The sequence below is a fragment of the Pelodiscus sinensis genome, chromosome 19 (genome assembly GCF_049634645.1).
Source record: "Pelodiscus sinensis isolate JC-2024 chromosome 19, ASM4963464v1, whole genome shotgun sequence".
Lineage (NCBI taxonomy): Eukaryota > Metazoa > Chordata > Testudines > Trionychidae > Pelodiscus > Pelodiscus sinensis.
The window spans coordinates 10,708,276-10,723,636 of record NC_134729.1 but is presented as its reverse complement, the minus strand read 5'-3'; the positions used below and the strand labels follow the sequence as shown (position 1 = coordinate 10,723,636).

At 56.3% G+C, this 15,361-nt stretch overlaps 1 protein-coding gene across 6 annotated transcripts; it reads right to left on the bottom strand.

Annotated features, from left to right (window-relative positions):
- Positions 1 to 1,072: 1,072 nt before the first annotated feature.
- Positions 1,073 to 14,784, bottom strand: LOC102461744 (C-type lectin domain family 17, member A). 6 transcript variants are annotated; one of them, XM_075902253.1, is made up of 12 exons: positions 14,606 to 14,778; positions 13,536 to 13,673; positions 13,143 to 13,178; positions 12,637 to 12,690; positions 12,199 to 12,252; positions 10,105 to 10,230; positions 8,129 to 8,191; positions 5,223 to 5,300; positions 4,299 to 4,394; positions 3,755 to 3,906; positions 2,185 to 2,294; positions 1,074 to 2,100 (listed from the first exon to the last, which is right to left on the bottom strand). In XM_075902253.1, the coding sequence occupies exons 1-12, from the start codon at positions 14,682 to 14,684 to the stop codon at positions 1,968 to 1,970; spliced, it is 1,119 nt and encodes a 372-aa protein (XP_075758368.1). In that variant the 5' UTR covers positions 14,685 to 14,778; the 3' UTR covers positions 1,074 to 1,967. The 6 variants fall into 6 exon arrangements, with proteins under 6 accessions (XP_075758371.1, XP_075758368.1, XP_075758367.1 ...); XM_075902252.1 differs by having other exon boundaries at positions 13,143 to 13,181; positions 14,606 to 14,777; XM_075902256.1 differs by lacking the exon at positions 5,223 to 5,300 and having other exon boundaries at positions 1,073 to 2,100; positions 13,143 to 13,181; positions 14,606 to 14,784.
- Between the last annotated feature and the right edge of the window lie 577 nt (positions 14,785 to 15,361).

The following is a 15,361-nucleotide window of genomic DNA, read 5'->3' as shown; positions in this document are numbered from 1 at the left end:
GCGACCCCCCACTCCCGCAACTCCCTTTTGGGTCAGGACCCCAGTTTGAGAAATGCCAGAGTCCCCCATCAAATCCTTAGAGCCAAAGCACCAGATTTCACAGTCCACGATGCATTTTTCATGGCCATGAATTTTGCCCTACCAGTGTGGTGTCTGCTAACCTAGCATAAGTGTCACCAAAGCAGCGTCCCTCACAACCTACCTGTCCTTTGGGAGTCCTTGGGGCTCATCTATGGTCAGGCATGTTCCCCTCCCTCCCGCCACTGGCTGCTTCTGCCCCTTAGCCCTGCATCCTCCCTCATCTCCGGCTTTGTGCACACGTAAACCACTACCGCAGCCCAGCTGCAGCACTTCCGTGTAGACACGACAGCACAGGGAGGGGTTTTCCCATCGCTAGAGAAAATCCACCCCCTGAGACGGGTCGACAGAAAAATTATTCTGCCACCCAAGTTCTCCACACTGGGCGTTAGGCCGGCTTCACCCCTGCTCCTGAAAGCTGGTCCGTCCACATCGTGTGAGGCCCGGCAGAGACGTGCCAACCGGCTACCTCCTGGGACATCCACACGCACATGGGCGTTCCAAACCCCAGGCATTTCATGGTGGTTTCATGCAGCCACCCAACATTCAGAAACGATACAGCCCAAGCCTCTAATTCAGGGATGGGCAAAACGGGTCAGACCCGGCTCCCCGAGCAGCTGTAACTGGCCCGCAGGGGCCTTGGCCCGGCTCACTGCCCACCCCTCCCCCACACGCTGCCCAGAGCAGCTTTCTGAATGCTGGGAGACCAGGGAAGGGAGGGTTTGCATGCTGCCCTGCCCCCAGCATAATCTTGCAGCTCCCTTGGCCTGTTTCCAGGCAATGGGAGCTGCCTATTTGCAGGACAGGCAGCACACTAAGAACCCCTGCTCCCTCGCCCCGACTCCCAGTTTCAGAGCAGGACACGTGGCCCCCACTTGGCTGAGGAACCTGCTGGGCAGCTGGACAGGAGCCGCCCAGGTAAGTACCTCCCGACCAGAGCCTGCCTCTGGCACCCCAGCCCCTCCCTCCCCCAACCCTCTGCCCCCCTCCTGCACCCCTACCCCACATAACCCCTCTGCTCCCCTGCTTCTGCACCCACTTCTCCTCCCACACCCTGCACCCCTTCTACACCCACCTCCAGGTCTCATAGACTCCTAGACTTTAAGGTCAGAAGGTTCCTCCATGATCATCTAGTCTGACCCCCTGCACAATGCAGGCCACAGAACATCACCCACCCTCTCCTAGAATAATCCTCTCACCTATATCTCAGATACTGAAGTCCTGAAATAATGGTTGAATGACCCCAAGATACAGAGAATCCTCCAGCAAGTGATCCATGCCCCGTGCTACAGAGGAAGGCGAAAAACCTCACAGCCCCCTCCCAGACTTTATACCCCAATCCCCTATGCCCGCTCACAACCCAAAGCCCTGCACCCCCACCCCAGGTCAGACTACTCTCCTGCACACACACCCCTTCCCAGACCATGCACCTTCTCCTGCACCCAAACTCCATCCCACAGCCCCCTCCTGGTCTCCAATCCCTTACTCCAAGCTCCCTTCTCCACCCAACCTCCATCCCACACCCCGCTCCTCCTCCATTAATATCATGGAAGAATATGGCCCTTTTCCACATACATTCTTGGGGTGCCCCCCTTAAAAAATTACCCAGCCCATATCCATCACAAGGGGAAACTGAGGCACAGGGAAGGAGATGTCCAAGTGGGACTTGAACTCAGGACTGCCTGGTGGCCAGTGAACACTGCAAGAATACCTCCCCCCACCCAGGCATTCAGAGCAACTCCTGAGTGAGCTTCACAGCAGGGAGTGAGGCCCACAGGCCGCGACTTGGGGAGACTGTCCCGCAGCCATCGGGACAAGCGTGCTGCAGGAGGCAGGGCCTGGTCACGCCCATGGCTCAGGAAGGGCGGGGCCAGCGGCTGCGCCTGGGGCTAGCAGAACCAGGCCTTTTCGCAGATCCAATAGTCTGTTGTGAGGCAGCTTAGGTCGTTCCAGCGCCCATCAGGGGTCATGGTGCCACAGTCCTCATTGTTGCTGTCATTGGGCTCTCCGGAGCTCCAGAAACTGTGGAGAAGAGCAGAGCTCCATGGGGAACACAGTGGGGAGCCAGAGGTGGGGAGGGGGCAGGGAGCCTTTCACCCCACGCACCTGAGGGTCAAACGGGTGTTATCCACCCACACCCATTCCTTTTCCACTTGCTGGTCGCTTAGCCCCAGCCAGTACACCCGGGGCACGACGCGATTCTTCAGCAAAAAAGCCTGCGAGAGACAAGAACAGACTAAGGGCGACGAAAGGGTGAGCCATTTGCTCTGCCATGGCCTGGTGGGCGGGGCACTACCCTGGGACTCGGGAGCCTTGGGTTCAAGTCCCAGCTCTGCCACTGACTCCCTGTGTGACCTAAGTCAAGTTCCTACATTGCTGCATGACTCAGTTTCCCCAGCCAGATGGTAGCCCTGCCCCCAAGGGTGCGCAAGCCAATGAGGCACTCAGAATATAAAGACCATGGATGTGTTACCTCCTCAAACCCAGCAGTAACTGTCCCTGGCTAGCAAGTGGCTGTTTCCTGGAATGAGCTGGTGTGGTCTCAGCCCTGAGCAATAGAGGGGGTGGGGCCTGAGCTCCTGGGAAGGGGGACCTGGAGGAATGAAGAGGGCAGATTCTGGGGCTCAGGGCAGAGCCAGTGTTATAGTCACAGAGGCTGGTCTCTCAGAAACACCTCAGCAAGTCCCCTCCCTGCAAAAACTCCCTGGGGCGTCCTTGTCCATGCCGCTGTGCCAGGGCAGGGCTAAGGAAACAGCCCAGCCGCGAGGGGTGTTTGTACAACCCTCCAGTTCAAACTCTGCCCCTGGCGTCTAGTCTCTGCGGGTTGCAATTTTTGCCCAGTGGTTTAGACATTCAGGCCAGGCCTGCATGGCCACTTCACTGCGCTGCAACTTTCTGCCTCGGGGGGGTGAGACCCTCCCACGCCCTCCCGCGTGCAGCAAGCTACAGCGCTGTAAAGCGCCCGTGTGAACAGGCTACAGCACTAGAGCCCGCACTCCTGGCGCTGTCAGCTACTCCTAGGGTTGCAAGGTGTCCGGTTTTCACCTGGAGAGTCCAATAATTGCATCTTCTGTCCGGTAAAAAAAAAGAAAATACCAGACGTGTAAAATATCCGGTACTTTCTGTTTTTTGGACGGAAAACTGTCAGGGACATTTTTCCTCTAATGGGGGCAGGGGTGGGGGCAGGGGAAGTGGGGAGCTCGGGAATTTAAAGGCATAGTAACTTTTTTTTTTTTTCCTGCTTAACCAATTTTTTCCCCGCCATGTTTGGGATTTTTTGTGAAAGTATCTGGCAACCCTCGCTACTCCCCTCGCTCTTGCCATGGCCGCACTTTCAGTTTAAAGTGCTGCCCCAGCTGCGCTTTAACTTTAGAGTGCAGACCATGCCTTATTTGGGGTGGTTTTCCCTCCCCTGCGGGGAATACCAGCCAGGGTCTACGTCAGGGCGGCTGGTTGACAGGCAGCACGTTGCGGGTGCCGGGGAGCAGGGATCCAGTGCCTTGGAGAGTTTTGAGAAACCTGGTGACTGTTAAAAGAGCCAGGCCCAGCTGGTCTCATGGGCTCCCTGAGTCCCACCTGCTGGGAGTTACCAGGGATAACCTGCTGGTGTTGCTGGGTAGCTGTCCAACACCCTGGCCTGGGCGGGGAACGCCAGCCAAGTGGCCGGACGCTTTACCTGCTCCTCTTTGGTGTTTATGATCACCAGGTGGGCCCCGCGATCCACACAGAACTGCTGGGCCTCAAGCCAGGGTTTGGTAGACTCTGAAAAGTAGTAACAGGTTCTCTGGAACCAGACCCAGGGGTCCGGGCAATGGCCACAGACAGAATCTAGGAAGCAAAACCCAGAATAACCCAATTCAGGGCCAGGCAGGGAATCGGGGGCAGAGCCAAGAAAAGGACCCAAGAGTTCTGACTCCCAGCCCCCACCCCTCCAGGGCCTGAGTACAGCCGTGGTAGCACCCCGCCGTCAGCACAGGCTGTGTGGCTGCCTCCCCGGGGCATGGTAGCCATGAGGAGAGAGATCCCAGGGAAGGCTGTGGGTTGGCTCTGAGAATCTACCTGCTACCCTGCCCTGCAGCCCCCCCCTTTGAGAATGGGAGAATCCCCCCCACCCCCCGAGAGCAATGGGAACTGCCGTGTGCTGAGAGCTCCCATGAGCAGCTGCCTCCCTCCAACTGTGGCCCCAGGGCGGGGGCAGCCACGGGCATCCTGCCCCTCACCGACTGTTTTCTGCAAAGCTGTGATCTGCGCCTGGATTTCACGGTGAAATTTCTTCACAGCAGCCAGCTGCTCAGAGAGGGAAAGACGCTGAAAGTCTGGTGGGGAAGAGGAAAGGGGGTTAGCAGCCAAAGCCAGTGAAACTCCCCCGCACAGACCCCAAGCAGGGCTCCCGCAGGGCTTGCTCTGGGCAGCTGCACCAGCCCCTCGAGAGTTAATATCAAAACCGTTTCCTGTGCAGGTTTACAAATGGGTCGCTCTGGAGATCCCAGGATGGAACCATCAAAGCTCTCCCCTCAGAGTTCAGCTGACCCACTTCAGCAGAGCCCCTGAGCAGCTACGGACCCTCCGTGCCATGGAAATCTGGGTTCAGAGGTGTGACTTGCTTTGGTCTGTGTTTGGACAGGCTGGGGCTCCTCGGAGCTACCATAAAACACCCAATGACGTACAGCACCTAGCACACTGGGGTCGAGAGCCCTGGCTGAGGCTTTGAGGAGCTACCGTAAAACACCCAATAACGTACAGCACCTAGCACACTGGGGTCGAGAGCCCTGGCTGAGGCTTTGAGGAGCTACCGTAAAACACCCAATAACGTACAGCACCTAGCACACTGGGGTCGAGAGCCCTGGCTGAGGCTTTGAGGAGCTACCGTAAAACACCCAATAACGTACAGCACCTAGCACACTGGGGTCGAGAGCCCTGGCTGAGGCTCTGAGGAGCTACCGTAAAACACCCAATAACGTACAGCACCTAGCACACTGGGGTCGAGAGCCCTGGCTGAGGCTCTGAGGAGCTACCATAAAACACCCAATAAAAAACTTGCCCAAGTTCACAGTCCCAGGTAGACACAGAACCCCCCAGCCTGACCTCACAGCCCCTCACTCTCACCACAGAAAGAGGCAGAAGTCTCTCAATGAGTCTCTCACCTACAGATCCCTGCAGCACCATAACCTCTGCTCGGATCTTCTCCCTGTCCTGTCTGGCCTCCGCCAGCTGCTGGGACACTGCAAACAGAAAGGTTGGTGGGCTCAGGAGAAGGGAAAGGTCACAACAAGCAGGCAGTGTAAAGAGCCCATCTTCACCATGAGGGGACGGCTGTAGCCTCCAAGGGTTAATTTGGTAACTGGGATTTGGTTGCTGAGGGGCAGCATTGTGTGAGTTCCCAAGGCAGCCATTTTCAAACAGGTATGCCAAAGCAGACCGTCAAAAGCATCCAGGGACGCCATTCATAGAATTGGGGTGTGTCTACACTGCACGGCTATATCAGGAGACTGGAGGTATCCCAAAATAGTGACCCCACAACTACACAAGACACCTGTTATTTGGAAATATTTTTTTAAAAAACAGGTGCGCTCATGCGGCAACCCAGTAACCCTTGTTCCATGAGGTTAAGGGATGTCTCAAAATAGCACGTTATTTCGAAATTTGATGCTGTGTAGACGCACCAGATTTCGAAATAGCCAATTTTCAAATCTAATCGAAATAAGATACACAATTTGTGCTATGCAAATTGTGTATCTTATATCAAGTTTAAGCTGCTTTGTAGATGCACCCTCAGAGAATTGGAAAGAACCTCGAGAGATTATCAAGTCCAGTATCTTGCCCTCATGGCAGGACCAAGCGCCATCTAGATCATCCCTGATCGATGTTTGTCTAGGGTGCTCTTAAATATTTTCAGTGATATAGAGCCCACAACCTCCCTAAGCAATTTATTCCAGTGCTTAACCACACTGTGGGGCTGTGTCTAGACTGGCAAGTTTTTCCGGAAAATCAGCCGCTTTTCCGGAAAAACTTGCCAGCTGTCTACACTGGCCGCTTGAATTTCCGGAAAAGCACTGACGATCTACTGTAAAATCATCAGTGCTTTTCCGGAAAAACTATGCTGCTCCCGTTCGGGCAAAAGTCTTTTTCCGAAAGACTTTTGCGCAAAAGGGCCAGTGTAGACAGCATAGTACTGTTTTCCGCAAAAAAGCCCCGATAGTGAAAATGGCGATCGGGGCTTTTTTTGCAGAAAAGTGCGTCTAGATTGGCCAGCAAAAAAAAGAAAGCAAAAAGTGCTTTTCCGGAAAAGCGTCCTGCCAATCTAGATGCGCTTTTCCGAAAATGCTTTTAACGGAAAACTTTTCCATTAAAAGCATTTACGGAAAATCATGCCAGTGTAGACGTAGCCTGGGTGTGTAGACTACAGGGTTTTGTAGACAAAAGTATACCTATGTCTATACTACCGTTCTGTTGACAGTAAGTCCCCACCGGCCTTCTTGGTGAAAATCAAAACAAAGAAGTCATTAAGCACCTCTGCCGTTTCCACGCTTTCTGTTACTGTTTTTCCCTCTTCATTGAGTAACAGTTGTACCCTATTCTTAGTCTTCTTCTTGCTTCTAATGTATTTGGAGAATGTTTTCCTGGTACCCTGCATGTCTCTGGCTAGTTTTAGTTCATTTTCTGCCTTGGTCTTTCTAATTGTGCCCCTACTTACTGATGTTATTGGTTTAGATCCAACTGTTGAACTTTGACCTAGTTTCTACTTTTTGCAGAACTCTTTTTTTTTATTTTTAGAGCATTCGAGATTTCCTGGTTATGCCATATCTTGTCCTGCGTCCCATCTCTCCTGCAGAATGGAATGGTTTGCTCTCATGCTCTTAACAATGTCTCAGTCTTCAGCTGTTTTTCCTCTTAGGCTTGCTTCTTATAGGTCCTTTCCTGCCAACTCTCTGAATTTACTACAGTCTGCCTTCTTGAAATCCATTGTCTCTATTTTGCTGTTCTCCTCCCTCATACTGTTCTTTAGAATCAGGAACTCTATCATTTCAGTATCGCTTTCACCCCAGCTGCCTTCCACTTTCAAATTCTCAATCAGTTCCTTCCTATTTGTCAAACTCAAACCTAGCACAGCCTCCACTCCCTGCCCCCCGCCGCACAGCTTTCTCCGCCCTCTGAAATAAAAAAATTGTCTCCAATGTGCTCCAAGAACCTGTTGGATAATCTATGCCCTGCTGGGTGAGTTTCCCAACAGACGTCCGGGTAATTGAAGTCCTCTAACAGTCCGATTCCTCTGCTCTGAATGATTTTGTTGTTTTAAAAAAGTCTCATCCACTTCCTCTCATCCACCAATATTTGCCTTGTTACATTTCTAATGGTTGGTACATGGACCCCCATGGCTCCGTCCCCCTGCCCCACCTCTTCCCCGAGGGCCCACCATTGCTCCATCTCTTCCTCTAAGGCCCCACCCTTATCTGGTTGTTGACTTCTGTGGCTGGGTGCTATGTCGGGTTTCTGGACCTGGCTACCCTAATGGCATCCAAACCCTAACCCTGATTAGTGCACGGCGAGGGAGGGGCAGTGGGTCATTAACCCACATCACACCCTGCTTAGCTGGAACGGCCTTCCGGCCTGCACCTGGGCCCTGGAAAGGATCTAGTAAACCACAGGAGGTGAGGAGGAGGGAAAAGAGCAAGTAATAGGGGTGGGGCCTTAGAGGAAAATAGTCTACTAGCAGCTAGAGCTGATTAAAGTGGAAGGGGAAATGGGGGGGGAGCCTCTTTTTGAAACCCAGTGGAAATTTACAAACTCAGGCTTCAACTTGTGTGTAACGTACATTACAAGCCCACCCTTCACCCTGGGCCAGTGGACTCCCGACTCTGCACTGGATTCGGATCACCAGCATGGCAGTTAGTCCGGATTTACACTGGTGCAACCTGGCAGAATCAGTCTGTTTGCAGGCTGCAAACAATTAAACTGTAGCAAAATGATCAGCTACTGAGACCCGCCCGGACGGCTTCTCTGCTCGGCCAGAGGCGAGCATGCTGGGCTACATCAGGAGCATTTTACTTACCATTAGTTGTCATCTGGGGAAGATGAAAGCTCAGCTCCTCTAACTCCTGCTGCAGGTCAGGGCCTGGGAGAAGAACCAAGAGCAAAGAGCTGAGCTGTGATCTGCCTGGGCATCCTTTACACCAGGAACTGCCCCAGCCCCAATGGCCTGGTTTCTTCCCACGCCCGGGGAAATTGGTTTGATGGGGAGGAAGGGGAGTTACTTGGGGCTGCTTTTGACAGTTTCTCCAATGCCAGGTGCTCAGAAAGTTATGAATCCCACCCACATCCTCGGCCTCATCCCCCATAAGACTTAATTTAAAACAATGTTGGGGATCCATTTGTCTGCCCTCTTGTCTCTTGAGCTATTAGCGTTCGTGTGTGCGAAGGAACTACCCAAGGACCAGCCAAGATCAGCGCCCTGTGGGACTGGGCACTGTCCAAACACAGAATAGATCTTAGAGGAAAATAGTCTTAGTTCCTGCCTTGATGAGCCTACACCCTGCATAGCCAAGAGAGACGCAGAGCAGGGGCAAGGGGTCTGACACCAAGTCCCCTTAGGGAGTTTGTTCTCCAGCTCTTCCTTTCCCAGCCGTGGGGTGAGACATGTATTGGTTTGTTTTGAAATGGGCTAAAGGGCTCCCATCATCCCAGAACTCCAAGGGCTGGGACTTTAAGGAAAATCACCAAATACTGTGAGAATTGGCAGCACAATTCATAGCCCCCCTCTCCCGATACTCTTAGGTGATAACTCCTCATGTTTATAGCCCAGGTGCTGAGTGGAGTAAATCCAGAGTCACTCCGTTACTGGTACAGCTCCTTCTACTGCTCTGGGTTCTCCTTCTGCTTAGCCTGGTCCTGATCCTTTCCACTCCAGCCCTGCCGAGTGCTTCCCTTGCAGGCTGGGCCTCTTCCATTCGGGGCAAAGACCCTTCCTGCTCCCCGGGCTGGATTCCAGTCACACTAATAGCACATCCGTTCCACTGATTTCAGTGGAGTGACACCTGATTTCCATCAGGGCCAGGTACAGCAGAATGGGAGCCTACCACTTTTGGGATACGGATTCTAGCTCCGGAGCCAAAGGGGTATTGTGATGCAGAGTTGCTGGAGATTTTTCCCCCACACCCTTCAGATTTGGTGATGCCCAAGTCCAGGTGCCTTGCCATAATGCCAGCCTTGTCCTACAGACATTTTTTACAAACACTTGCACACAAAACCCCTTATTTTTTGGCTAAAATTCATAGGAAATTGACTTTTTTGCCCTCTAGTGGAAAGCTAAATACTGAAAAACTGATTTGCATATTCTGCCCTGGCACCTCATTGGAGTTGTAGTTTGATTATCTCACACCCTCTTCCCTGTAGAGACTGGACTCCCCACCAAGACTTCAGCTCCCATGATGCACTGCCCACCCTCTCCAAGAGGGGAAGCCATGGCACAGCACATAGAGATGTTAATGCTTCAACCAGGGAGGCTGCCCTACCATGGGTTCCCAAACTGGGGTTGTGTCCCCCTGGGGAGGCGTGAAGAAACTCAAGTTTTGCTGCCCCAGTCAATTCCTTTTTGGGGGGGGGGGGGCATGAGGGTCTCTAAAAATCAAAAAGGGGGCGTGATGCCAAAAGTTTGGGAACCACTGGGGCACCTCTCTCCCATGATGCACTGCAGTCTCTCCTCTTGGAAAGTGGAGGCAGTGCACTATGGGAATCCCTGGCAGTGGTGCATCCTGGGAGATGTAGTCCAACTGAGGAGCCCAGCCCAGAGAGGAGAATGGGACAGGTGGCCGCTGAACACAGCTCTTTTGGGGCCTTGGGGCGGGATTTCCAGGGTTTGGGTTTTCTCTGAAACCCTCCTTTCCTGTGTTGAACCAAAACCTCGCTTTTCCAGCCAAAGCCTCCGTGGGCAATCCCTGAGCAGCCCCGGTCCCATGAAATGAGCGAAGCGTCTTCCTGGTGCAGAGAGTCCAGCCTGGGCCACCCCACTCCTGACAGTCCCACACTCACGTTTCATGAGGGCCAGGGTGAGGAACACGCCGCACATGAGGAAGCAAATCCCCAGCAGGATGTAGGTGATCAGCGGGGAACTTCCAGAGCAGTCTCTTCTGAAGATTGGTTTGGATTGGCGAAGATCTGTGCAGAACAGCAGCGGTTAGTGCTCTGAAGGGCGGGTATCGGGATGGGGAGGCTGAGCGGGGGGGTTGGGGAGGGCGGGTTATAGCAAAGGACTCTCCCTCCAGGAGGTGACTGGGAAATGTTGGTCTCCAGTTGGCTGGAGGTACCTGATGGTACCAAGTGGGTTCATGGAAAAGAAGGGAGGGGAGGTCTCACAAGATGTCTGGGTAACGCCACAGAGAGCATCTCCATTTGGGAAGAGCAAGAAGCCAGACCCCGAGCTCCCTCTGCCCAGCAGTGATTCAGGATCACTTCTCCCAGCATCTCCATGCAGCTACTTCTGGGGTGGAGTGCTGCAACCACCGGAGAGCTGTGCAGCACAGGGCCTGGAGGGAAGGAGAGTCCCCTGGAGGGTTGACTAGGTAAGTGGAATCCAGGGAAAGGGGCAGGAATTCCCCTGCAATGGGATGGACACTAGGGCAAGCTCCCCGAATTTCCCCAAAACTTCCCCAGGAGTTTTGCTTATTGGCTGTGTTTAGGCATGGTTGTCTGACTGTATGCCTTACCTGTCAGACAGCACAGCGCCCCCTAGGGCACTGAGGCCAGCACTGACTGCAGGGAGAGAGCCCCCCCACCTTCAGCATAGTGCTCCCTAGTGCTGCACTGTGGGCCCGCCACAGCATAACACCCCCTAGCGCTGCACTGAGACCCCTGCAGCATAGTGCCCCCTAGCACTGCACTGTGGCCCCTGCAGCATAGTGCCCCCTAGCACTGCACTGTGGGCCCCGCAGCATAGCGCCCCCTAGCACTGCACTGTGGGCCCCGCAGCATAGCGCCCCCTAGCACTGCACTGTGGGCCCCGCAGCATAGCGCCCCCTAGCACTGCACTGTGGGCCCTGCAGCATAGCGCCCCCTAGCACTGCACTGTGGGCCCCGCAGCATAGCGCCCCCTAGCACTGCACTGTGGGCCCTGCAGCATAGTGCCCCCTAGCACTGCACTGTGGGCCCCGCAGCATAGCGCCCCCTAGCACTGTACTGTGGGCCCTGCAGCATAGTGCCCCCTAGCACTGCACTGTGGGCCCTGCAGCATAGCGCCCCCTAGCACTGCACTCTAACCCCTGCAGCATAGTGCCCCCTAGCACTGCACTGTGGGTCCCTGCAGCATAGCACCCTGTAGTGCTGCACTGTAGCCCCTGCAGCATAGCACCCCCTAATGCTGCACTGTAGCCCTTTCAGCATAGCGCCCCCTAGTGCTGCATTCTAGGCCCCCCCACACACAGCATAACACCCCCTAGTGTTGCACTGTGGACCCTCTGCAACACAGTGCCCCCAGCACTACACTGACCCCTGCAGCATAGAACCCCTAGTGCTGCACTGCAGCCCCTGCAGCATAGCGCCCCCTAGCACTGCACTGTGGGCCCCTGCAGCATAGCACTCCGTAGTGCTGCACTATGGGCCCCTGCAGCATAGCGCCCCCTAGTGCTGCACTGTGGGCCCCTGCAGCATAGCGCCCCCTAGTGCTGCACTGTAGCCCTTGCAGCATAGCACTTCCTAGTGCTTCACTGTGGCCTCTGCAGGATAGTGCCCACTAGCACTGCATAGTAACCCCTGCAACATAGCGCCCCCCTAGCATTGCACTGTGGCCTCTGCAGCGTAGCGCCCCCTAGCACTGCACAGTAGCCCCTGCAGCGTAGCGCCCCCTAGCACTGCACTGTGCCATTGGGGTCAGCAGTGATAGCAAGGGGAGAGTTCCTGAAACAGAGCCCCCGCAACCTGCTCCCTGCAGCCCCACGCCCCAGGTGCTGCCCTCGGGTAAGCTCTGACTGTGGGGCAGAGAGCCCCCTACTGAATTCACCCCAGAACAACATGCATTTTCCTTCACTCTCCTCTGCAAGTCCAGTCCCTGCTTCAGGCCCCTGTCACACACAGCCCGTGCCCCGGGGCAGGGGGCAGGTGGGCAATATGGCCCTGGCACACCGTACTCACCTCCTTCCGGGGGCTGGAAGGCAGCTGCCACTGCTGTTGATGACAGTTCCAGCCCTGGAGTGGGGGACAAAGAGCATTAATGGCCAGCTCCTGGGCACAGACCAGGGAATCGAACTCTCCCCCGGGGCTGCAGAGGGGCGAGGGGCTCCCCAGCTCTCCACACCAGCCCCTGCCCTGCTGGGCTTTGCCCGCCCCCGCCGCCCTGGCTCCCTGTGCTAAGCTACTCTGGGCCAGTCTGTGCTCGGCTGGCCCCCCCGGCTCCCCACCAACCAGCCTGCCACACAGGGAGCAGCCAGGCTCTGGAACCGTCAGCTGGGGAGCAGCTGGGATTGATAGGCCTGGGGACAGACTGGAGGGACGGGTCCTGCCCTGGCCTGGGCTGGGCTGGGGAGAGCGGGGGGAGCGCTGCACAGGCCACACAGAGCCCCGAGTCCTCACCAAACTTGGGAAGCCTAAGGGCCGGATCCTCTGAGATCACTGAAATGGCCGGGCCTGAAAGGAAACAGGAGGGATTATAGCGGGTGGCCTCCCAGTGCAGGGATGGGGGCTTGTGGGGTGGGGGGAGGAGATTCCCCTCCCCACCTGAACCAGGCATGAGCTAGGATCCTAGGGGCAAGGTGAGCAGAGCGGCCCTCAATGCGGGGGGGCAGGGTTTCTTCCAGGGCTTAGTGAGAAACGGGGTGCAGGGGAGGTAAAGCCTGCAATGCCCTGGCATTGGGGGAGGGGATACTGCCCAGCAGAGCTGGATCAGAGCAGCTTGGGTGTGCCGCGCTGCCCCCTGCTGGCTGGGATCTTTCCCAAGCATGATGGGAGCAGAAGGTCGTGAGTTCTGTCCCCCTGTGAGTGACGGGCGCCCAGATGCATAGACCTGCCCCTGGAAGTGAGGGGCTACTTTATCCCCAGACCTTACTTATCCCCCAGCAAAGAACGGGAACATTTCTCACCGGTTTCGGGGGGCCTGGACAGTGCTGGCACCGGGCCTGCTGAGGAGAGAAAAGGATGAGTCTGGCCGGTAGCTCATAGCCCATAACAGGGACGAGCGCTTGAGTGTCCGCGTCTGAGCGCAGTGCCTGGGATCAGGAATCGAACTCACCTGCCCACAGGTGAGCCACAGGCCCCGCCTTCCCGCAGTGTACTAAGCCTGCTCGTCCATGCTCCCACCACCCACTCTGGGCTGGAGCAACTGGGCTAGGCCCAGATTCACCGGCTCCCACGGACGCAAAGGGGCCCAGGGCTGGCGGCTGGGTTCTGCACTGACACCTGCCCCCCAGGCTCTGAGCAGTGGGGCCTGAGCGATCCCTGCAGCACGGGGCAGTTGGGGCTGCCTGCCCTGGTACCTGCTCCTCCTCGGTCCTTCCGGCCCGGTGCCGCTGCCTTCACCTTCTTGTCGCGTGGTAGGGGCGGGGGCTTGGAACAGCCCCCGTCCTCCAGGGACACGTTCTCATAGTCGTCCTCGTCCGACGCAGGAGGCGCACCTGGCGATGACAGAGCCCCTGAGGCTGGGCTGGCTCGGGGGAGGGAGATCTCCGGAGGAGGAGACAGGCAGGGGAAGAGAGGCTGACTGGTCAGAGCCCCACCTCCCCCCCGGAAGAGGGAGGGTGGCAGCAGACAAGCTGGCTCCGCAGGGGGAGGAAGCTGTTTCACCCACGGTGGGAGTGAGCCCACGGAGAGTCTCTCCACTCTCACCCCAAGGCCCTTCCCAGACTCTGGGTGTATTTCTATTGATCTGTCTCCTCTCCCCAGCCTGCCTGAGATGCAGCTGCCTCTGGGGGTTAACATGAGCTGATTGTACAGGGACTCTGCACCCAGCGCAGAGATGCAGCCCCCTTGGGGTGGGGACCCTGAGAGCCGGGTAACAGCCCTTCCCAGTGGGAAAGAGGAATCCAGTTCTCAGCTGAAACTTTATGGGGTCACCTGAGCTGGCATGTGGCCAGGACACAGAGGGTAACACCCTGACTCAGGGCAGGTTTCACAACCATGCACAAGGCTTCGGGGGCCCAGCTGGCAGGAAAGGCAGCACAGCACCCTCAGGTGCCACGCTGGGGCCAGCCCTGTCGAGGTGGGACGGTCCCCACGCTGCTCCCTACAACGCAGCGGGGTCGCACAGAACAGCAGAGGAGAGAGCCCCTGCCAACTTCCCCACTGTGCTCCCGGCCAGAGGCAACTTGTGGTAGCTGCTCCCCGGACTCCTGCCAACATTTGGATTGCTCATGTCCCACCCCTCCCTTCCCTGCCTGGCCCTTCCTGCACCTCTCCCCTCGTAGGCACCAGGCACCGATGCTCCCGGCAGCAGTCTGGGTTTTCCTGCCAGCCTCCCATCCAAGTAGCCAGCACGTGAGACCTGCCGAGCCGACAGCCCCCGCCAGGCCTGGCCGCCTGCTCCCTGCTCCAATCATGGGCCGCTTACCTCTGCGCTCGGCTGCTGCCTTCTTGCCCTTTGCCTGCGAGCGACCCATCCAGTTCCCATACTCGCTCAGATGGGCCATGCCTCAGATGGACTCAGAGGACGTCTGTGGGGGCCAGCCACAGCCGAACTCTGACAGGAGCTCGGTGCTGTTTCTATACATGTGACTTCCTTCCTCCCCCAGCTCTGTCACGGACCAGCACCCACTGCACCACACCCTGCTCCCAGCTGGGGGCTTGGTTAGCAGAAGAGAAACGCAGCTCAGAGCTTTGCCTTGACAGCAGGGATTTCTTAGATGGCTGCTATTGTCCTTCTTCTCCTCTTCCCCCAAGGTGGGAACCACTCTGGGGCTCGTCTAAGGTTCTTAGTCATTCGCACACCCAGCGCAGATCACCTCAGCCGCCCTTCTCAGATACTGGCTCTCCGGTTGCTGGCCAGGCCTGCGGGGCACATCACCATCGGTTACATTTTCCTGCCTCTGGATGCCAACTATTCTCTCTCTGCTGTTTTATCTTGGGGGCATCTCATGGTTCCCAAGTGTCGGCAGCAAGTCCCACGCTGGATAGCACCACAACAGGCCAGTCCTCGCCTACAGACCGCCCCCCAACCTGCAGCAAATTCTTTCCAGTAGCCACACATCCCACCTCAAACACTGCCCCAGGAACCTACCCCTGCAACAAACCCTGGTGCCAACTCTGTCCACACATCTACACAAGCGACCCCATCACAGGACCCAATCACATCAGCCCCCACCTCAGG

Excerpts from the sequence above, each read along its gene's own strand:
- LOC102461744 (XM_075902252.1), bottom strand. The coding sequence starts at position 14,684 with ATGGCCCATCTGAGCGAGTATGGGAACTGGATGGGTCGCTCGCAGGCA. Across the intron at positions 10,231-12,198 it reads CTTCCAGCCCCCGGAAGGAG|ATCTTCGCCAATCCAAACCA; the intron begins GTGAGTACGGTG and ends TGTTCTGCACAG. Across the intron at positions 8,192-10,104 it reads CACCCTGGCCCTCATGAAAC|GCCCTGACCTGCAGCAGGAG; the intron begins GTGAGTGTGGGA and ends TTCTTCTCCCAG.